Source organism: Lactuca serriola, chromosome 9 (assembly GCF_051521515.1).
Source record: "Lactuca serriola cultivar US96UC23 chromosome 9, Lser_US96UC23_V15, whole genome shotgun sequence".
Taxonomy (NCBI): Eukaryota; Viridiplantae; Streptophyta; class Magnoliopsida; order Asterales; family Asteraceae; genus Lactuca; species Lactuca serriola.
The window spans coordinates 13,876,114-13,898,844 of NC_136416.1; the positions used below are offsets into that span (position 1 = coordinate 13,876,114).

The following is a 22,731-nucleotide window of genomic DNA, read 5'->3' on the forward strand; positions in this document are numbered from 1 at the left end:
TGGAAATGTGTTCAATTTGATCTATTTCACAAAAGTAAGAACCATAGGTAAACATTGTGTGCATGCTAAGAGCATGGGACAAGTGTAATAATTCAAGTAAGAAGTTGATTACCCGAAACAACAAATAATGAGTAATCGATATGGTGATAAATAAAAGGTGTTTTATTTATGCTCAAAGGTTTGAGGCCATATGGGATTAGTATTATTCTTGTGTTTCACATTTGCATGTTTTGACTTCCAGAATAATTTAATTGGTTAAGAACAGTCAAATTATTCAAACAGGCCACAGTCGTTCATATGTTGGAAGTAGATATGAATGCAGACTATCGTGAATTGGTGTGTGGATTGTCTAGAGGAGTACTAGACATAAGCAAATGTTTGCTGCAACGTTCATGAGTGCTTATGAATATGATTTGAGCATTGGATTAAACCCACGCTCACTTGGATCACTCCATGAATTGTATCACGAGTGCCTGGTGAGACGATAACATCTTATATTCTTGAAACCGAGATGTGTGAGTTGTATCTTGTGAATCGGTTGCACATTGATAATATGTAAACGCACTAGTAACTTGGTGTCATAAAACATATTGTTGTGTGTAATTCGGTAAGTGAGTGCAAGCAAGCATTGTATCAAAGTTTATCCGTTCCTTTTATCCAAAGAAGGATAAAAGCGATATCTTTGGGCCCCTCGATGATTTAGTGATGAAAAACGTAAATGCTCGGCCGGGCTAGGGCTAATTTGATTTGTTCAATTAGTCAGTCGTCATAAATCGGGAATCGAGATATAATACAAAGAGAATGATTTGAAATCATGTCTCATATGATATCTAGAATGGAGGAATATATGATCCCTTATCTAAGGACACGCGTATCTGATATGATCAGAGTTGACAGCGGCTTTGGAAAGCTACGATTGCAGATCAGGATCTGAAGTCATACGCAGAATAGTTGTTAGACTTATCCAAGTGGGAGACTGTTGGATTAGTGTCTAAGTCCATAACTATTTTGGTATGTACTTGACCCGATGGTGCATGGTCCTTTTGGGTTGCCTTCACCAAAGCAACTTGATTGGAGAAATAAATAGAGAAAGAGGTTATTATGATTTATTAATATGTTATAAGAATAATATATTAAATGAGAAATCATATTTGTTTAATTAATATTGGTCAATAATTAATTAAGAATTAATTTTGTGATCAAATATAATTAATTAAACTAAAGGGGCTTAATTGTAATTATGTGATAGTTACAAAATAAGGTAAGGATTATCTTATTAATAGGTTGGACGAATTTAAGGTGATAAGGCCTTAGACTTCGACTAGGATAAGGGTTTTCAAGGCTTATCTTATGGTTACTTGGTGAGCAAGTAACTAGATAAGGATAAGGACTAAAACCCTAATCTCTACACCTATATAAAGACCCCAAGGCTCATGAATTCGTCTATGCCTTCCCAAGAGGTCCTAGAGACGAATTCTTATACCTCTCCTCTCTCTTTATACCTTCTCCATTTGCTCTTGGTGTTTGTAAGCCATTAGAGGAGTGACACTTGTGATTCTAAGCCTTCCAAAGTCAATTCAAGGAGGAATTGGGATTGTTATTGCTACATAACAATCAAGGTAATATCTTAAACCTAATTATATGTTAATATCAATTTCCATATGCTAGAATTAGGGTTTATAGTCTTGGATTCAAAACATGTACAATAGAGGAACCTAGATCCAAACATTAGGGTTTGTATGAGCACATAGGATGTTCTTAGGACCAAAACCCATCAGATAATCATTACCGTATTAGTATAATCGAATTTTATGAACCAAAACAGTTTGTGATAATGATCTTAATCCAAAACATGCCAAAAACTCAGAAAAACCGCCATCTGATGATCCAACTCGTCGAGTCAGGCAATGGACTCGTCGAGTTAATCACCAGATTATCCAACTCGTCGAGTCCAATCATAGGAATCGTCGAGTCCAACTGTCAGTGGCCAGGAATGTCAAATTTTCAGCTTTGAAAATCAAACAATTGCATCAATATAATAGAAAACACCCTAGGCTCCGATACCATTGTTGAGTTTTATGTACTTTAACATCCCTATGGTGCACATACAACCCTAATGCTTTGGATCTAAGTTTTCTCTAATTAGACATGCAATATTCTTTTTCCAAAGCATGAAGCCTAACTAGCATGCGAAGGTGATATATGAATCATAAAAACTAGTTAGAATATTACCTTGTGTAGTGGATTGTAGAATCTTGGACTTAAGAGAGCTTAGCACCTCAAGTGTGATGCCTCAAACAAGTCACAAACACCAACAAATAATTAGATGAATATGAGAGAGGTTTATGAGACTCTAAAATCGGCTAGCTCTTCTTGGAATGCAAGGGTGGTCGATTTTAGGGCTTAGGCTATACATTTATAGTGTAGAATTCCAAGAGTCATATGTAAACCTAATTCTTACACTTAATCTTATGATCCATCAATTGATTTGGACTAACACTTCATAGACTAACTCATAAGCTTAGCCCATCACAAATCAATCATGGATCATTAGCCCAAACCATATGTATCATTGATTTACATAATCAATCACCGTTAATTTAATTAGTCTCTTTTGATCACTAAATTAATTCCAAATTAATTCTTAATCAATACTAATTAAATAATATGATTTCTCAATTAATATATTATTCTTATAATATATTAATAAATCACAAATAACCCCTTTCTCAAACATCCAACTATCAGATTGTTCTGGTGAAGGCAACCCGAAATGGACCATGCTACTATCGGGTCAAGTACATACCAATTATAGTTATGGGCTTAGACACCTAATCCAACAACGATATGGGTCATCATGGATCGATTGACCAAGAGCGCCCGTTTCATACCAATTCAGGAGAGTATTTCAGCCGAGAAGCTGACATACATCTACATCAGGGAGGTAGTAGCTCAGCATGAGGTGCCAGTTTCTGTGATTTCTGATAGGGATGTGTGGTTCACTTCCAGATTCTGGAAGAAATTTCATGACGAGTTGGGTAATCGTCTCCATTTCAGTACAACTTTTCATCCTTAGACGGATGAGCAGAATGAGAGGACGATTCAGACAATGGATGATATGCTACGCGCATGTGTATTGGATTTCAGTGGGAGTTGGGATACGTATATTCCGTTAGCAGAATTTTCGTATAACAATTATCATGCTAGCATAGGCCGACCTCCCTTCGAGATGCTCTACGGGAGGAAACGCCGGACCCCAATCTGTTGGGGCGAGGTTGATCTAAGAGTCATGAGGAGTACCGAGGTGGTACTCAAGACTACCGAGATGATCCAGCAGGTCTGAAGGAGGCTCCAGACTGCTCAAGGTAAAAAGACCATTTTCCCTTCTCATGGTCAAAAACCCTAAATCTTAACCAAAATTCAAAAGTCAACGAAAGCCAACTGCCCAGCATGTACACTGGGCATACTCATTCTTATGTGGGGTGTACTACTCGAACAACGACCAATCGACAACGAAACCAGCTACGTGGGGTGTAGCCAGGAGTACGTCCGGCGTACTCCGCTGATTCAGCTTTCACCAATTTTTGTGACTTAATCCGCTAATACATCTAACCTAACTTCAGATCTAACCATCTTAAGGTGTCTTAATACATAAAGTCGTCGACCTTAAGCCTTTGCATGGCTAGAAAGGACCCAATGCAACAAACTCTAACTTTCATCACACTCTAAGTCACTTTACTTATGCATGGGCCATAGGAAATGATCAAGCAACCATTTTTATGAAATTACAAGTCCTAAAATGCATGAAAGGACAACTAATATTCTCTAGAGTGCTCCAAACTTATAAAGGTCCACACTTGGGGACAAATAGCTCATAAAACTCATCCATGGAGATCAAATAGGAAACTCGTCAAGGTATAAACTTTATACCTGAAAAAGATGCACAATGAGGAGTGATTTTTGTATCTTCAAGCTTGCAAACAACAACTTCTTCTTCTCTAGCCTTGTTCTTCCACAACATGTACCAAAATCACTTAATAAGCTCCCAAAATCTCACTAACAATCTTAGACTCGAGATTAGGGTTTGAGGAGGGAAATATGACTGATAAGGTTAGTCTAAGGGAGGTATAAGGTTGTTTAAATAGGGAGAAACTCTTAAAATTAGGGTTTAGTGGTTGGGCTAGTACAACCGGTGTACCACACGTACGCCCAACGTACTAGCAGGACATCTGCGATCCCGCTTTACACGAGTATGTTGCGCATACCCTCGGGTATGCCCATCGTACAACCAAAATGCAAAGTTTTTTCCAAAAGGGACCAATTATGGAACTTTGATAAAGTTAATAGCTAGAAATGATAATACCTGATAATCGGATGTTACATATATGACAGGATGTAGATGTACTATCGTATGTTGATTATGCAAGTAGGCTAGCAAAGACTTTTGCATGCTAATTGTTTAACTATATGATATGTTGATATGTTATGTTAAAGGGTTAATGGTGTTGGGTTTTATAGAATACAAAACATTGTACAATGCAGAAAAAAATTAATATTTAATAGAGTACAAGCATTCTATAAAAAATTTATGTCATATGCTTTGATAACAACATACAATGAACAACAAAACTTAACTTAATCCCTAGTGATATCAAATTCATCAAGTTGAGGTTACATACCTTTGATTTGTTGTAGTAAGCAAATCACTTCAATTCCATTGTAGTGTTGGTCTTGGAAAGCTTAGCACCAAAAGTATGACTGCCTCTAATGGCTCATACCCAAACCCTAACACCAAGAACATAAGAGGAGAGTGAGAAGAAAGAAAATTCGTTCATATACTCCTTGGAATGAATGACCACGAAATTTAATACCCAAGGGGTCCTATTTATAGTTTAGGCAACTTAGGTACAAAACAATATTTGAATAATTAAATAAAGGATTTAATCCCAAATTAAATCCTTTCCTTATTAGCAATTAAGAGGCTTCTAGAAACCCTAAGAAAGGATCCAAAACTGTCCATGCCATGGACTATTCTAGAATTGCCTATTTTGTTCAACTATTGAACAATTACAATTCACCTCTTGCACATTTAATTAATTTCAATTAATCACGAATTAAATCCAGATTAATTCTGATTAATAATTAATTAATATTTTCCAATTGATTTCACATTAATTTAATAATCATATAATAAATTAACAACTCAATTATCTATTTCCAATTAATATATTAACATATAATATATTAGCAAATTATTTATTACAGTTTGTTAATCATATAATAAACTAAAAAATTATTCTCTCTCTCTAAAATGTTATTTCTTTCAGTTATTAGTTTTTTAGAGCTACCCAAAAGGATCTTGCTTTTAATTCGAGAATATACCAGTTATTGGTATAGACACCTTAATCCAACAAATTGTGGATTGATAGTTTGATACTGGAGTCGAGAGACTAAATTACCCGATATTGATGACTAGATTGATGGACTTTAAGCATAACATCAACACTATGGTGTTCATGAAATCATAATTGCTTGGATCTAGTTTTTCTATTTTGAACATGCAATAAACTTCCAAGACTTACAAACCCTAGATCTAATATACTATAATCGAAATTAGGGTTTAGATATTACCTTTAATTGTTATGTAGCAATAACAATCTATTCCTTCTTTTAATTGGCTTCAAAAAGTTTAGTGCCTCTCACCTCTAATGGAGTCACAAACACCACTAAGCAACTAGATGAAGAAGAGAAGAGGAAGGAGCAACCAAAATCGTCCAGAAACCCTAAGGGTTAGTTAGCCACGTTTTGGGGGCTTAGGGGCTCCTTAAATAGGTAGGCTATTAGGGTTATCTAATAAGGAAACCCTAAGTTGATTGCTTAAGCCCTAAGCAGCCCATGGACTCCTTCTGGAACATACATTGGAAGAAAATCATATGGCCTTCCCTAAGGGTTAGTTAGCCACGTTTTTGGGGCTGAGGGGCTCCTTAAATAGGTAGGCTATTAGGGTTATCTAATAAGGAAACCCTAATTTGACTGCTTAAGCCCTAAGCAGCCCATGGACTCCTTCTGGAACATACCTTGGACGAAAATCATATGGGCTTCCCATATATTTCGTCCAACCTATTATTCCAAGGTGATCCATAGCCCAATTGCAATTATCTTATAATTACAATTCCAGACCCTTAAGTTTAATTAATCTCTTTTAGCCACAAAATTAATTCTTGACTAATATTAATTAAATAATATGATTTCTCCTTTAATATATTATTCTTATAATATATTAATAAATCATAATTAAACCTTTTTCTCCTTAATTCATCCTACATATTGCTATGGTGAATGCAACCCAAAAGGATCATGCTCATAATCGGGTCAAGTACATACTAAAATAGTTATGGACTTAGACACTAATCCAACATAGATGGCATGGTAGCCATTAGTTGTCGTTGATGGGTAGACAGCACGAGAGTCGTTAGTTGTCATTGTTTAGGTGGATCGGCATTGGAGTGAGAGCCTTTATTTATATGCATTGTATGTGTATTTCAGTATGTGATATTTTGAAAACTCACTAAGCTTTGTGCTTAGAGTTATTGATTAAATGTTTTTCAAGTAGTTTCTCTAATCATGAGAATGCTCTAGTTTGACTATACCTTATGCACATTGCTTTTTATTTAAGACATAGACTTCCAAGGTTTGATGATGATTTTATACATTTTGATGATATGGTTTGATGATGTTCGAAACAATTTTCTACTTAAATTTTTATGAAAAATATTTTGGTTTATTTACGCTATGTTTTTAAAAGTAAATTTTGGTTTGAAAATTGAAACGTTACATACAACTGACAAAGTTAAGGGGCACTACTTCTTAGTATTATAGCAACTAAGGGGCACTACTTCTTAGTATTATAGCAACTTAACGAGTTGTAACTTGATCTTTTTACTATCTTCCAACTACATGTCACTAAATTGTTAAGCGGTTTAGGGCCATACGTTTCATGTCATTGGCCTACAACACATACATAACCATCCTCTTTGTCGGATGGAAACTCTTAGTTTGATAAGAACCAAGACATGAACAGTTTGCTTTTAATCATTCCACATTTTGTACTTCGTAATATGAAATATACATGGCATCCCACATGGATATATTACCTTCCACATAATATACGAACAATTTATGAGATTTTGCAAATGGTACAATAGAAACAACAACAAATAGACCTAGCGAAACATTTGAATTAAAAAATTATCTATCTAATTCAAAATTCTAAAAACATTTGTTTTGAGGGAAAAACATCTTTAATACTTATAATAGAGTTTGAAATCGAAGCTGTTATCACGAACAAATTGTGCAGTTGTTTTTCCTAACAAAAATCATGTGGGCAAGGCTAAGTTTGTAACTTGAGCAGTTTTAACTTTTAAGTTTTAATGGGAACTTATTGTATTTGTTTATGAAAAATGATTGGTTATTATCCCTACAAATAATCACATTTATAGCTAAATTGCTCGAAATAAAAAAAAAAAAAACCTTATTTATGATTGATAATCTAATATGATTAAAGAGGATAACCGTACCTATAGCTAAAATTGACATGTAAAATCGATATAAGTGAAAACAGAAAGTCAATGGTGGCCTCCTCTCCGATGATAAAATGAACGAATGAGAGAGAGAGAGAGAGAGAGAGAGAGAGAGAGAGAGAGAGCACCTTATCTTCTTCCTTCGTGTTGAGCTGCAAACAACTCCCACCCAAGAAAATAGCTTCATGTCCTTTCTGTACTTCATAAACTTCTGAAGCTTTTACAGGTGCAAGTCAAAGTCGGATAGTTGTTGAGATTTCAGTGAAGGTTGTTCATGGTCCTAGGCTTTAAATCCAATACTGTTACAGGAACAAGATCAGAAGACTTGTTTCGTTTTTGGTGTTCGCGAAGTATCGTTAGACTGAGATATTTTGTGTTGATTATAGATTTATAGTACAAACTCAATTGAGTTTGTATTTTTTTTTCTTTCGATTTTTGATTAGCGCCGGCGTTTCAGAGGATGAATCATTGTGTTCCTGATTTTGAAGTGGACGAAGATTACTTGCTTCCGGCTTCTTCAAGTTTGAAAAGGCACAAGAAATCAGCAATGTAATTTCATTTGTTCGATTCGAATTGATGATTTCTCTGTTCATGGTGATATAAAATTGAAATTAAGATTCTGTATTAATTAAAGGTTGATTTAAATTTTGAATTGTAGGGGCGATGAAGATATAATGGAGTTACTATGGCAAAACGGTCAGGTCGTAATGCAGAGCCAAAGCCAGAGATCCGTCGTCGGCAACAAAAAGTCGGAAACGATGCCGTCTGCCGCCACTCGAGAGATCAGATCCGGTGTTATCGAGGAAGAACCGACGCCGTGCAATCTGTTCATGCAAGAAGACGAGATGGTCTCTTGGCTTCATTACCCAAACGATGACAACTCTTTAGACCTCTACCTTCATAATAACGAGATCATGTATCCTGTTCTTCCTTCGTCGGCTCCGGTCACCACCGCGTCTACCTCCTTACCACCGCCGCCACCGGTAGTTACTATTCCATCATCTCGGCCTCCGATTCCTCCCTTGAAGCGCGTGGAAGAGGAACCAAGCCAACCTAAGTTTGCAAATTTCTTGCATTTCTCGAGGCCTAGTAAAGGAAATTTAACCGGATCAGCTCCATCGAGTTCGAACAAGATATCGCAGGCGACGGTTGTGGAGTCAAACAATCGGTCGGCGGCTGAAGCTCTCCAATCTAGGGCTTCACACGTAACGGAGAGTGCCGCGTTTGTCTCCGGCGCGAACGTAGAGTGCCGCAGTTTTGGTGGTGCAGCAGGTACATCGATCGCCGGACAGGAACCAGAGACGTGTGATCTCAGCGAGTCCTCATCTCCGGTTACAGGCGGCTCAGGAGCAAGTGCGAGCGTGGAGCCGTCGTCTCGGAAGCCACCGCCGGCGACGGATAATCGGAAACGCAAGGGCAGAGACACTGACGACACAGAATGCTACAGCGAGGTAAACGACAATTACCCTTGTGCAATCATAGACTTGTACATTATTAGCATTAATGATGCAATCTCTAACAGTAACTAATATCTATCTGTTGCTATAAATTAACAATCAAACAAATAAAATTAGTTGTATACATAAAATCAGTTATTAACCACTAAATTTGATTAGTAAAAGGTGTTTAGAATATTTATAAATATAAAATAAGATATTTTAAGTCAACTATCGTCTATCAGTATCTTCTAATATGTATCAATGATTGAAGATCTAATTATGCATTAAAATCTTACTTAAAATGGAAAACCGTTTTGCTAACTTTTTTGGAGAAGATCCAATAATTCGAACTTGTTAATCAGATACTAAAATTAAACTATATTAAATAAAAATAGCAATTTTTTTTCTTTGGAAAGAAAGAAAAATTATAAGTTTTGCTCAACAATCAACATCTCACTTCTTTGATCTCTATAAATTATGTTGCAGAAAGCGTAAAGAATTGCATTTCCGATATATGCTTGTCACTCGAGTGTTATGAATTAAAGTAATTTACCATATTTGGTTAGGCCAATAAAATTCCGGTTCGTGTAATTTGAATTTCTTGTTACTCGAGTGTTATTGCGTCGTTTAGCAACAGCGCCCAGACGAATCCATGGAATGCAAGTTTCGATGCACCTTCGGGCTTGCTGCAAAATAACGCCGTCTTCACACGTGGTCTTTAATATTGACACGTGTGCCATGTGGGCCACCACAAACTTTAAATCACTTTCATACATTTTTTAGAGATAACATCATGAATCACGATCTTTTATTTTCATCCATCAAAATTTTCTGCAATATGTGTAAGAATTTTTCCCCATTTAACTGTTTTTTTTTTCTTTATAAAAAAATAAAATAAATAAAAGATGCGTTTTACAGACTATTAAAAAAGTCCATCACGCATTATTCTGTTTCACTTATTTGCCTTATCTATTTTAGGCATGAACAATTATATGTGCTACAACATAAAAAAACATTCAGCAGTGGCTGTTTGTTCCTTTACAATAATTGCTACAACATACAAGCATGATCATTATCATCTTTCATCAATGAGATATCTTTTTTTATATATAACTTTTTATGGTTAAATTATATCATTAATGTTTAAAACGAACAATACAATAGTCTTTCTTTATTACTTACTATACGCATAATCATTTTTCACGTCACGCACGGATTAAGAACACCATTCAATTCAATGGTCTAGCTTGTGCAGGTTGTACGTTTCTAATTATGGATATGTATAGTACAAGTGCTACATGTTTTAACATTCTAGTCTTACGAGTACCATGTACTTGAGTACATACATGCTTTATAGTTCGATCCTTTTTGTCCTCGGTGCTATCATGCATGTTCCATTTTGTATGCTTGAATTTGGGATCTTGAATGTCAAGTCACCTTTTTCAGATTAAGATGCACGATTCACACACACTTGATTTGTCCATCTTGTTGCTGCATGCACATATATATATATATATATATAATATACAATACATATGGTACAAATGCTGCGTGCATTTAATTTAATTACAGCACGTGAGTAATTAATGTGTGTTTTGGTGGTATTTTTTTTTATTTGCAGGATGCCGAGTTTGAGTATCATGATACAAAGAAGCAGTCACGTGGATCAAATATGTCTACCAAGAGGTCACGTGCTGCGGAAGTACACAATCTCTCAGAAAGGGTTTGTAATTAATTGTGTTTCTGTTAGTTGCATTTTAGAGTCTCTCTGGTTTGTTAATTCATGGTATTTTACGTGAGCAAATTCTTTTAAAATATAGAGACGTCGAGATAGAATTAATGAAAAGATGAAGGCCTTGCAAGAACTAATACCCCGCTGCAACAAGGTACCCATCCTAAGCTTACACATGTTTTCTTTGAGTTTAATTGTCTATTAAATACTGGTTAATTTTGTTAGTTTTTTACTTTGACGCTCTAGCTGAAAAGTAAGCTTTTAGCTTATACAATTAGTTATAAGCCATCTCAAATAGTCTATCAAAAAGCTATTTTTGGTGTCTCAACAAACACTAAATTGCAATAGGCTAATTAAAGTGCATGGCTTATGCGCCAAACACAGCCTTAATCGACTTAATCTAAAATATTTTTTAAACATCATTTATTCATGTACACATGACACATCAACTGACGACCTATATAATACTTGTTTATCATTTCTGAATGCTAGTCTGATAAAGCTTCAATGTTGGATGAGGCCATCGAGTATCTGAAATCACTTCAAATGCAAGTGCAGGTATATTATATGTATATAAAAGATTCCATTTGTTTTTTTATTTCTTCCATCATATATATTATTGGTTCCTTTCATACTCTATACTTGTACAATCTAAGTCTCTGAAAGTTCCAATTTTTTTGTAATCTATATCTGTGTTTACAAATAATTTTCATATAAGATAGATGACATATAATTATATATAATGCAGATGATGTCGATGGGATACAACATGGTTCCAATGATGTTCCCAGGTGTGCAGCGATACATGCCAACAATGGCCCCCATGGGAATGGGAATGGGAATGGGAATGGGAATCGGAATGGGAATGGATCAAGCCCAAGTCGGAATGAACCGCCCCATGATTCCATGTCCAACAATGCAACCAAATCATCAAGGTGCAGCAGCAGCAGCAGGGGTTCATGTGGGTGGTCCACGTTTTCCAATTCCACCACGAGGGTTTCAAATGCCACAGCAGGTCCCTGTCCCTGTCATGGGTCCCGCAGCTGCAAGATCAAGTCAAATGGCTAACGTTAACCCCATCATGAACTCATTTCCTCCAAACCAACCACGCTTTCCATTCCCTGTAGATCCATATCAACAGTACATCGGTCTCCCCCAAACACAATTACCACAACCTCCTCAGGTACAATTACAATTACCATTCAATCAAAAAACAACACGTGTAACTGTAATCCATCCACTTAATTTTCACCAAATTACACAAATAACATTACCACTTTCAGTTCACCCACTTAACCAAAGGGCTTCTAACCCAATAGTATCCAGCTCTCCTTTTTTGAGGTCGAGGGTCCAAGTCGTCGAGTAAATTTGTTGTTGGAAAAAAAAAAAAAGACATTATACTTATTTTGACCTGTTTTTCCTAGTTACCAACTTTGAAATTAGGCCAAAATATCGATTTTGCTACTCATTCATCTATTGTTTTTCTAATCGGTTCAGCCAAAATTTAGTTAAGTGGATTAATCATACGTTTGAGTTATGGAGTCTGATATAGACTGCTACTAAAACTTAGGAATGGGTCCCGCGCTATACACAGATTTTGATGTAATTTGTATACTTCATTAAAGAATTAATAATTCTACTAAGCACGATTACTCCAATCATAGGAATCATATACATTATTCTGTTCTTTTTTTCCATTGTATGCATGTCATTTAAAACGCTAACAATTGTTTTCCTGTATCTTAATCTCTTTCAAACCGTTAATGGTTTAATCACTTTAAAAAATAGTTAGCGAAATCAATAAAATATTAATTGAGCAAACGGTGTTTGTGCAGAATCTTACATGCACGCCAAACAGCAACAAAGATGTTAGGGAGCCGAGCCGTCAGTGAAGCGGTAATTAATAAGCCGATGAGCCTTTTGTGGTGTAAGATTGCCATTTGAAGATGTATGTACGTGGTCGTGGGCTATTTGCCTAATTAGTGGAGAGGTCAGTTTGGGAAATCACAGGCTCTAATTAGCCGACTAAATTTTGTAGTTAATTAAAAAGGCCAGATGATGCATGCATATTAATGCATATATATGTGATATATATGTAACATATATAGTTGACGTGTAAATTATACGATGATAGACATGTTTTTTCTGTTCTATCTAGTATATGCATCAAGGAACCAATCAGAGTGATTCCCCACTTCCAACAATTGAGTCATTGAGATAGATGCAATTAAAGACCAATTTCTCTAAGAAGAACATTGTGTATATTTATATTATTTATGATGGAAGAAATGTTTTGAAATGCTCTAATTATTTAACTGCTCTCTTTTGATTTTAGTAATTTTTTAACAGGAATCCGTAAGCCAAGAACAACGTACTGATAGATGATTTTACACGATTTTTCTTGGAACAGAAATAATTTAAATCAAATTTCTCATATAAATGAAAAAGCTGATTTCCAAGGCCTAAATAAAGGAATTTGGGTATGAACTCCGTCTTTAGGTTTTGCCGTAACCTTTCGGTTCATCAATAAACCAAAAAGCTTAACAAACCTCTAATACAGTAAAATAAAAATAAAAAGTTTAATGCTTATACTAATATCAATTTATAGAGTAAATGAATAAAATAGTATGGAAAAAAATGAAAAAAAATTTATCTGTTAAGCTTGTAAATTTACAAACAATGTGAAAAAGCTCTTTGAATTAAGAGGGTGTTTAGATAGAGAAAAAAATGGTGTTTATCGTTTAATCATATCACAATAAGCTAACTTTAAGTGTTTAGATAGGAATCATTAAAAATCATCTTATTGTGGTAGGGATCTAAATAAACTGATTAAGTATCTTCCCCTTGCTTATTACTTATTGCTTATTTTAATAAGTTAATAAACAATAAACTAATAAGCTATAAACTAATTTATCCAAACACTTTTTAAATTTGAAAAGCTTACACAGAAACTTATTTTGACTTTATATAGTTTATTTGTGTAAATAAGTTGTGGAAAAAGCTTATAGTGTGGATGCTATTAATAGATTAAAAGTTGGATTCTAATGAGGTTCGATTGCTCTTTTACATTCATTTTTGTTGTCTATTCCTGTGAAAGACGACTTCTTTGTTCTTAAGAATGTAGCCTTTTTTCTTGTGGGTGGTATTACATGCATGTGATTTAAGAATCTGTGTTCACTTTAAATCCCGGAATATATCCCTTTTATATCATTCGATAGCAAAGGTGTACCAGCAAGTTGGCAACTTGATTTGGACCTAGGACTACCCATTTTGGGTTAAGAAGATCATAAACATGTTTTAGAATGTAAATATACACACAAAGTGTGACAAATAATAAAAACATATACTAACTCGGTCGTTCTAAAAAAATAACATTATTAAGTTTTAAATAAAGGGTTACTATATCTTTAATTCTTTATAGAAGTGTGCTTCTACTTTTTTATAGGGGCAACTAATATTTTCAAGTTTAAAATCAAACAAAATAACTTTAAAAATAATCACGAAAATAGGATTACAAGAAATTGAGAACTACAGAGAAATAAACTAATTTTTGGGGATTTACCGAAATGATCACTATTTCCGAAACTAGTATTTCAGATTTAGATAACATAGTACTTTTTTATAATTTTTACCAAACACTTATTAAAACAAACAAAAAATACCACCTCAAATCCGAACACTATTTCTTCAACTAAATGACATGTTTTATATTCTTGTATTCATAATTTATTTTACTTTTCTTATGTTCTTTAACTTTTTGTCGAATTTTAGTAAAAAAAACATTTTCTCTACGTTTCGAATGTTGATCACCATATTTCGGATATGTTCTTGAAATTTTTGATTAACTTTTTTATGTCTGCAATACTTTGTTCGAAATCCAATATCCGCAATCCGAACTTGAATCTGAAATATATTTATTTATAGAAAAGTGTTATCAGTGACATAAGGTTGGTATGAAATTAGTCTAAAATGTTTTGTTTCAAGCACATTTTAACAAATCCGAAAAAATAACTTATTTTCACATGGTGTCACGTTTCTTACGGTCATTATTATTATTATTATCCCTATAATTATTATCCAAATTATTATATGAGTTACAGAAAACTTAGAATCATGTTATTTACCTAAAACTAAAAATAGCTAAATATTAGAAATCTTAAAAACCAAAAATGTTGGAAACAGAGTCGAACTAAAGAATTTGAGCTTGACTATTTAGCCAAAATGTCATAGGTTGTTGATTATTTTGTCAAGACATTGTGATAAATAGGGATGACAATTTGTGACACGAACACGAAATAAAATTGGGACAAAATTGAAATACAAAATCGTATTCGGTGCAAAATTATACATAAAATTGACACAATTTAGCATTTGCTTGTCATGTTTTTCGTGTTATGTATGATTGAGTATCAATTAAATGAACTAATTATTATGTTATGTTATCTTTGTCGTGTTGTGTTATGTTTGTCATCTTTAATTTGTTCGTTTTCATCTTAGTAAAAAAACACGACATCGTGTTGTGTCGTGTTCGTATTACGTAAAACATTGATGTTTCGTGTCACAACAAGAAATACACGCTCTAGGGACGACACTTGAGAATATGCGTTTTTGTCATCGCTAAAGAATCATGTCGTACAAAGGTGTCGCTAAAGGGTTTGATCGGTGATCCATATGAATGGGTCTAGATCAATTTTTGTCCCTACGATTGCATCTTGATCCAACGGCTGGGATTAGCTTTGTTCACACCAATATGGATGACACCATTTGTGACGGCATTGTCACTGCTAAAGGTCGCGAAAAATGGGCGCGTGAATTTCCCTCCAAATTGTCATCTCTAAAGATTCAAAAGGCGTCCCCCCTAAAGGGTTCCACCTTTTGTTCCTCACCAGGTCGCAGAACCTAATTACTCTTCCATTTGTCTCTCATTTTCCGGTGACAATTAGTGAAGCGTTTTTCCGACTACTTTGTAATTTCCGTCGCAGAAACCACCGGTGCATCCCACTTCTTCCACCGGAGGGATTTCCAGCTTCTCACTGGCGTATAATTATCTTAGTTCTAACTGGATCCAACTTTATGGGTAACAAAATTTTAAAACTGTTATTTGATCACACCAGTATAATTATTTTGACCCTTCTTGATAACGTTCTTCATGTTCTTGGTTATAGTTAAAGTACTCCAGTTTGAAAAAAAAATATGAATTTTCTTAAAACTTTTTGTGTAAAGTATCATGATCGTTATTACTCATATGCATATGATTTAATAACAAAACCATTAAGTTTGATTTTCAGAGTTTTATGGTTACTACAATATTATTTTCCACGGGTTTATTTATTTATTTATTTTTCTTCAACGTCTTAAATGTTTAAAAATGAGAATTTTGTACAACTGAATCTCCTCAGGGTCGATCCACTAGAAATTTTTTTTTTCTTCTTCCTTGCGAAAGAGAATTTGGACAACTTGAAAACCTACAATATTGTTCATAATGTTTTTTTATTTAAACAAGAATCACAACGAATATATGAGTTGTACTGGGCTTGAACCTCCACAATTGGATCGGAAAGAATAGGAAATTGATGACATTCTTCGCTGAAGTTGTTTTCTTGCCTGCTACAAATCTGAAAAATCGTCCACGCTTGTATGGCCTTTGAAGAGGCTGCATTTCTTTTTTTTAGAGGCTAATATCAGTAGGGGTCAAAACAGTTTACGAAAGGTTAGAGAATGGTATTTTCAGAATACTTATATAAGTTGAATCAATCATGGGAAACGGGTTAATCCATGGTATTTTAAAAACAAAACTCAAAGTGCATTACCTTCATATAATATATTTTTAGTACATTGGTATATATGAAAATATAGATAGTTTGTTATCCTATTATGTCATTATACCTTTGTGTATATTATGATGGAAGAAATGTCTTGAAATGTTCTAATTGTTTAACCAATCTTGTTTTGGTTTTAGTAATTGTTTCAGTTATTTTCAAACCAAAATAACCGAGTTGCCGCCTGAAATATCATGTCACTGATAGATGATTTTAAGCGATTTACTCATGGAACAGAAATAAATAAAATAAAAACGCCGAATTCAAAGTCGTAAATGAAAAAATACGGGTCCATGTCAAGACTTATGTTTGTGGGGTTTTAAACGCAGAGCTACGACTAATAGTTTAAAGTTATAAATTAAACAAAATAACTTATAATCACTACCAAAAATATTATATGATTGGTTGAAACTACAAGACCAAAAAAAGATTACATAAGCCAACATGTTTAAGCTAACGAGTCAAAGCTCCTATCAAGGTAAACTCATACACCTATAGCTGTTGATCCCCAGATCTATTTACCATTGACAAAATCTAGCAATAGAGAACAACGAGAAACATATTAATTCTAAAACAAAAACATATTCGCACCATTTTATCGATTTAGCTAGTGAACTATTATTTATTTGTCGATTTAGCTACTTCATAATTATTAAGATTAGAATCATAGAAAAGATAATAGTTCAGTGGCTAAATCGATAGAATGATGAATTTTCAAAATACAAGGGCCTTTTTTTCCCTTAACTAAACGATGATAAAAGATGACACCTTTTCAGTGAACAGGCGAAACACTTCTTGTTCCATTGCTTTATCAAGTTCCTAAAAGATTTGAAAAACAACAATCAGTGTTGCTTTGATTTGTTGTGTTGTTAATTTATCAATTTAAAACTAAAAAAATAAGGAGAGCAAATAATATATATCACTTACAGTTCGAGTGTCTGCAGAACAATCTATTTTGCGTATGAGTTTCTGCAGATCTTCATCTTTCAGAGCATCACGGATTTCAGTACAAGAAGCTGAAGTCAAAAATCTTATACTTGTAAACAATGAGTGTCTTTTAGTGGAATTAATAAGGTTAATATGCAAATCGAATTAAGAGAGATGTAAACTGACACCGAGTAACATGGTCAACTTTCCAGTCAAAATATACACAGAAGAAAGCATGCATACCTATGCACTCTAGTTGGGATTGTGGTAAAACATCATCATCAACATCAACATAACATGGTCTATCCACATCAATTGGTGAAGTACTTGTGCCTGTATTTATAAATACAAGGTGGAGAATTGTAACTACATTGCTATTATGTACATTGTTACAATGGGTAAAGAAAATTGAATTATGTTGCTATATGGTGGCTAAAGAAATGTAACTATGTAAGTACATTGTTAGTATGAGTAAATGAAAAGTGCAGTATATTGCTATTTCCTGCACTTTGCCCTTTTTAAATTCTACATATTTGAAGTATGAGTTGCAAGATTCCCTCCTCCTAAAGATTAGTTTTTAAACTTGCACTTACTACACACAAATATGTTTATAGAGTTGAGATCACTCTGTGTGTTACTAAATCGAGTAAAGGAAATACAAGTAACCATACTTGTATCGGTCTCAGGAGCAGGAACTTGTTTAACACATGGAGTTTCTGCAAAAACATAAATTTCTTCAGAACCTAAACAATAACTGATTTAGCGAGAAAACAAGTTTGAGACTGAACACTAGAACAATCCAGAAACGAAGGGAATCGCAATTGGCAGGTAGAAGAGATTGAGTACCTTTATGTTTCTTAAAACAGACGAGAGAACAACTGTAAAAGAAATCAAGTGAGAGAATATGATCGAATACGCATAAAAACCCTAAATCGTAGGAACATAAAGTTGAAGTTGAAGGTAACGATGAACTTACTAGGGAATGAGACAGGAAGGACACTTGTATTTGGATACTGCTTTCTCACATACTTTACAGTTTTTTTTAGGTGGTGTAGCTGACTCTTTAGGTGAAGGTCCTTTCTTTGGCTTCCCCATTCCGATCAGACCTAAGCAGATGACTCTATATCTATTCTATATCGATAGTCCGGACTCCGGCAGTGGCAGCGGCAGTTGGTGGCAAGGCAAACCAGGGGGAGAATGATATATAGTAGTAGGCGCCGCCGATTGAGCCGGGAACATGTATATGAAGAACAGAAGGTTTGTCTGTGGTTTTAGCGTGTTTAGGATAAATAATAATTACGAATAATATAAAAAGATAACGAAACATTGTAATTTAAAATTTTCTGCAATAAAAATAGCCAAATAGGCAAACGAGCCGAATGTTTATTTTATTTGAGACGAATTTGATCAAATTGAGTAAAAAAACATGTTAAAAACGTATGTGATATAACAGATAAAATATTGGGTTATAAGAATTAGGTGGCGTTTGGTTCGTAGAATTTTTTTTAAAGGAATTAAATCTTACAAAGAAATTGGAATACAAAGGAAATGAATTGGAATTTGATATGTGTTTGCTGACATGAAAATGAATGTGATTTTTGTTTAGTTTGTTGATTTGTCAAAGGAGAGATAATTTAATCAAGTATTTGATTGTGTTTTGAGAGAAGATGGCGTGGATGATTTGTACATGGAAGGAAGGTCAATTTTATCTTTTTTATGAAAGATATCTCATGGAATCTATTTTCTTGATGATTTACTAGAGAATTGTAATTCACTCAAATATGGAATATAATTTTAATTAAGGAAAACAAATTCCTTTTCTTTGGTAAGCCAAACACACTTTGCTATGGATTTTAAATTTCTTTTCCTTCAAATTCCTTAAGAATCCATGAACCAAACGACATCATCTACCATGTTTTTGGAGCCTTATTGGATATAACAGGTAAAACGTACAGACCTATTTTAAAGTTTTTTTATTATCTAATTCACCACTTATTTTTATTTGTGTTTTTATTGACCATTCAAATATATATTGAATAAACAATATACTATAAAACTTTGAACATGGAACCCTTTATATTTTTTATTATATTTTATTTTTATCCCTTTATTATGTTTTAGTTTTAAATACTTTACATTTCTATAACTACTTAATTATTTCTACCATAGTTTTTGTTTTTTATTTATGATGTGTTTATATATTAATTTATAATGATAACCTTAATTTAAAATATTTATATTAAAATTTAATATGTTTAAAAAACAACCAAAAAGTTTTACGTAACATTTTAAATAGATTATAATCAATAAGTTCAACTATTTAATTTGAGATCAAAATTATTAGAATAGTAAGATGACAAAAATATAATGTCATAGTGTATTTTTACTATTGGAGGAGATGCTTTAAAATCAACCAACTAATTTAAAGAAACTAACAAAACTTAAGAGTCAACCACTTCAAAAAAAACCCGATAAAGATTAAAAGTCAACTAGTTTAAAAAAAATAAAAACGATTAAAGTTAAACTAGTTGATGGATTTTGGGTTTTAACCCATGGATTTAGGTCGGTTTTAAACAATTGGCTTGGCTCTTAATGGGTTCGGTTTCGTTTTTATCGGTTTTTCGGTTTTGTTCATCCCCTAGGTTTTTATAATGATCAAATAATATACATAACGCAACCACATACAAAAACAATTATTAAGCGAGAGGCTGTAACGAGAGCAATATGAGTTATCATCAAATAAACATAAACAATCAAAAAAGAATATGGTGTCGAGCATTTTCACATATATAATCCTTCAGGTACACCCTCTTTCTTCTTGAACATAACCTTATCCTTTGCCTTCTTAAAATCCCCATGTGTCACCTAGTTTAACCAAAACACCATCACCAGAAATTTAGTCCATATAAAAACATATACCATTTTAAACCCATTCACACTAACCTTCATTCTACGTTCTCTTAAAGCAAGTAATCCAGCCTCAGTACATATAGCCTTGATATCAGCCCCCGAGAACTCATCTTTCGTCATAACAAATTCTTCCAAATTAACATCATCCGCCAAAGTCATTCTTGATGTGTGTATCTAAAGTAACAAAATCATTAAAACACATAAACTAAAAAAAATATTAAAACACCCAATTTTTGTCCAAATTTACCTGAAAAATTCGCCTCCTGGTTTTAGTGTCGGGAAGGGGGAACTCTATCTTTCGATCGATCCGACCCGGCCTAAGCAAAGCCGGGTCAAGGCTTTCGATTTTATTAGTCGCCAAAATGACTTTGACATCACCTCTTGAATCAAAACCATCCAATTGGTTCAATAATTCCAACATTGTCCTTTGGATTTCACGTTCCCCTCCAGAGTGTGCATCATACCTGCATAGCAAACCAACAGGTAGGTACCACTGTGTTTGACTGAGACTGATGTCAATAGGACAAAACAGAGACTCCTAATCTCTTGTCTGCGTAAAAGACGTGAATGCCCTCCTGGTCATTGAAAATAACCCTAGAAAGTTTGTTAAATACCTTTTTGTACCAACGGCATCAATTTCATCGATGAATACGATAGATGGGGAGAGATCGTCCGCAACTCGGAAGAGTTCTCTCACCAATTTAGGACCTTCTCCAAGGTACTTTTGAATCAACTCGCTTCCAACAACACGTAAGAAAGTTGCGGACGTGGAGTTTGCCACTGCCTGAAAAAAAAAATTAATAAATAAATAAATCCGACTAGTGGTTACGGGATTAAGGTGTAAGTAAAAAAGAAACAGTATCTTAGATTGACACAATAAGATAAGTTGAAGAGCAAACCTTTGCAAGCAAAGTCTTGCCTGTTCCAGGCTCACCATACAATATAACCCCTTTAGGAGGTTTGATTCCAATGTCTTCATATAGTTCTGGGTGAGTCAATGGGAGCTCTACTGCCTCTTTTATTTCTTGTATCTGGGCATCTAATCCACCAATATCAGCATATGATTCCAAAGGAGCCTTCTCAACCTTCATCACTGACACCATGGGGTCAACATCATCTTGTAGGAGCCCAACAACAGAAAGAACCTGACAATGTATAAAAAGACCCCATTACCACATTCATACAGCTTTATTTGCTTTGGGGTAATCACAGGTAGCTGAAAGATCCTTTCATTCCATTTCCATATATGGGATCGCAATCAATCATGCAATGTAATCGTTTCATTATCAAATGCTATAGTAAAAACTACTTATGCACTCGTCAATTATCAATATTTGATCTATTACTTCTGATCAGAACACTATTCCTGTTGCGATCACATCAATCGCTTTCAATTCCAATCAACTCAAACCCAATTCAATTAAAATGAAGGCTGTCTATAACTGGAATCAATTGAAAAGCTAATGCTTGAAAAGAAGAATGTTACCTTATTGTGCATCAAAATCGCACATCCAGGCTCCAATTGATCCTTGTCAACAAACGATAAAATACCAACGTAATACTCCGGTCCGACCGACGATGACACGATGGCGTGATTCTCATCAATAAGCTCCTCTAGATTACCAACGCTCATTGGTGTTCCACGAAGATCATCAACCTTAGACCTGTCTTCTTCAGTCTTCTCTTCCTGAGGCTTCAACCTTTCCTGATTGGCCACGAACTCCTCTTCCATTAACAAATAATCTTTGATGCGCTCGAGCTTTAAGAGCCGTAGCCTACATTTTGAATGTGGCGTAACCGTCGGTAACCGAGCGGCTGCCTCAGGTCCCTTCTGCTTACGTTGTTTCCGGCCAACTCGAGCAGGCGGCGCTGCCGGTTCGAATTTCTTCTCCTTTTTGTCGCCGTCGTTCTTGCGATCACCTGGCAAGCCTTGTCGGTTTAAACCGCCTGGAGTTCCTTGACCCATGGTGGTTTGCTCGTCACCGATAGGGAAATACGGATCGGAAATTGGGTTTCTGAAGGTTCTTCAACGTCTTTCTTTGCAAGAAAGCAGAGAGAATGGGAAATCACCGTCTAATGGTATATGTAGATCCACTCACGAGTGACGATTGTGTAAAATTCGGGTCGGTTTTCATCCTACCGATTATTTTTCGGGTTGTGGGCTTTCATTTCGAAATACTTGCTTCTTTTCCAGGCCTTCCAGGCTTATTGAACCGTTTTTCTTGTTTTTTTTTTTTTATTTCTTTTTTTTTTCTTTTTTTAAAGAAAAAAAAATGAGTGGTAATATATCTTTTTGCTTTGATATATTTAGTCATTGAATTCTT

The 22,731-nt window shown here is 34.5% G+C and overlaps 3 protein-coding genes across 4 annotated transcripts; 1 reads left to right on the forward strand and 2 right to left on the reverse strand.

Moving 5' to 3' along the window:
• Nucleotides 1-7,647: 7,647 nt before the first annotated feature.
• On the forward strand, nt 7,648-13,050 carry LOC145072183 (transcription factor PIF1-like). The gene is made up of 7 exons (XM_079018566.1): nt 7,648-8,129; nt 8,239-9,031; nt 10,641-10,742; nt 10,840-10,905; nt 11,244-11,309; nt 11,500-11,934; nt 12,587-13,050. Exons 1-7 carry the CDS (start codon nt 8,041-8,043, stop codon nt 12,641-12,643), a joined length of 1,608 nt encoding a protein of 535 aa, XP_078874692.1. The 5' UTR covers nt 7,648-8,040; the 3' UTR covers nt 12,644-13,050.
• A 3,076-nt stretch (nt 13,051-16,126) lies between these two features.
• Nucleotides 16,127-18,786, reverse strand: LOC145076850 (HIT-type Zinc finger family protein). Of its 2 annotated transcripts, none has more exons than XM_079022655.1 (7): nt 18,474-18,786; nt 18,344-18,375; nt 18,169-18,213; nt 17,741-17,830; nt 17,498-17,586; nt 17,339-17,389; nt 16,127-16,412 (listed from the first exon to the last, which is right to left on the reverse strand). In XM_079022655.1, exons 1-7 carry the CDS (start codon nt 18,590-18,592, stop codon nt 16,359-16,361), a joined length of 480 nt encoding a protein of 159 aa, XP_078878781.1. In that variant the 5' UTR covers nt 18,593-18,786; the 3' UTR covers nt 16,127-16,358. The 2 variants fall into 2 exon arrangements, with proteins under 2 accessions (XP_078878781.1, XP_078878782.1); XM_079022656.1 differs by lacking the exon at nt 16,127-16,412 and adding an exon at nt 16,929-17,104 and having other exon boundaries at nt 18,474-18,782.
• Nucleotides 18,787-20,179: 1,393 nt separating this feature from the next.
• On the reverse strand, nt 20,180-22,472 carry LOC145073300 (26S proteasome regulatory subunit 4 homolog A-like). The gene is made up of 6 exons (XM_079019848.1): nt 21,894-22,472; nt 21,307-21,552; nt 21,022-21,191; nt 20,655-20,871; nt 20,441-20,581; nt 20,180-20,362 (listed from the first exon to the last, which is right to left on the reverse strand). Exons 1-6 carry the CDS (start codon nt 22,371-22,373, stop codon nt 20,279-20,281), a joined length of 1,338 nt encoding a protein of 445 aa, XP_078875974.1. The 5' UTR covers nt 22,374-22,472; the 3' UTR covers nt 20,180-20,278.
• Nucleotides 22,473-22,731: the final 259 nt, after the last annotated feature.

What these genes read in the sequence shown, in the direction of transcription:
- LOC145072183 (XM_079018566.1), top strand. Translation starts at nt 8,041, where the DNA reads ATGAATCATTGTGTTCCTGATTTTGAAGTGGACGAAGATTACTTGCTT. An exon ending in ACACAGAATGCTACAGCGAG is followed by an intron (nt 9,032 to 10,640) that starts GTAAACGACAAT and finishes TTTTATTTGCAG; the next exon opens with GATGCCGAGTTTGAGTATCA. An exon ending in AATTACCACAACCTCCTCAG is followed by an intron (nt 11,935 to 12,586) that starts GTACAATTACAA and finishes GTGTTTGTGCAG; the next exon opens with AATCTTACATGCACGCCAAA.
- LOC145076850 (XM_079022655.1), bottom strand. Translation starts at nt 18,592, where the DNA reads ATGGGGAAGCCAAAGAAAGGACCTTCACCTAAAGAGTCAGCTACACCA. An exon ending in CCTTCCTGTCTCATTCCCTA is followed by an intron (nt 18,376 to 18,473) that starts GTAAGTTCATCG and finishes TTTCTTTTACAG; the next exon opens with TTGTTCTCTCGTCTGTTTTA. An exon ending in TGCTCCTGAGACCGATACAA is followed by an intron (nt 17,831 to 18,168) that starts GTATGGTTACTT and finishes TTATAAATACAG; the next exon opens with GCACAAGTACTTCACCAATT.
- LOC145073300 (XM_079019848.1), bottom strand. Translation starts at nt 22,373, where the DNA reads ATGGGTCAAGGAACTCCAGGCGGTTTAAACCGACAAGGCTTGCCAGGT. An exon ending in CGATTTTGATGCACAATAAG is followed by an intron (nt 21,553 to 21,893) that starts GTAACATTCTTC and finishes ATACATTGTCAG; the next exon opens with GTTCTTTCTGTTGTTGGGCT. An exon ending in CCAGGAGGCGAATTTTTCAG is followed by an intron (nt 20,582 to 20,654) that starts GTAAATTTGGAC and finishes TTGTTACTTTAG; the next exon opens with ATACACACATCAAGAATGAC.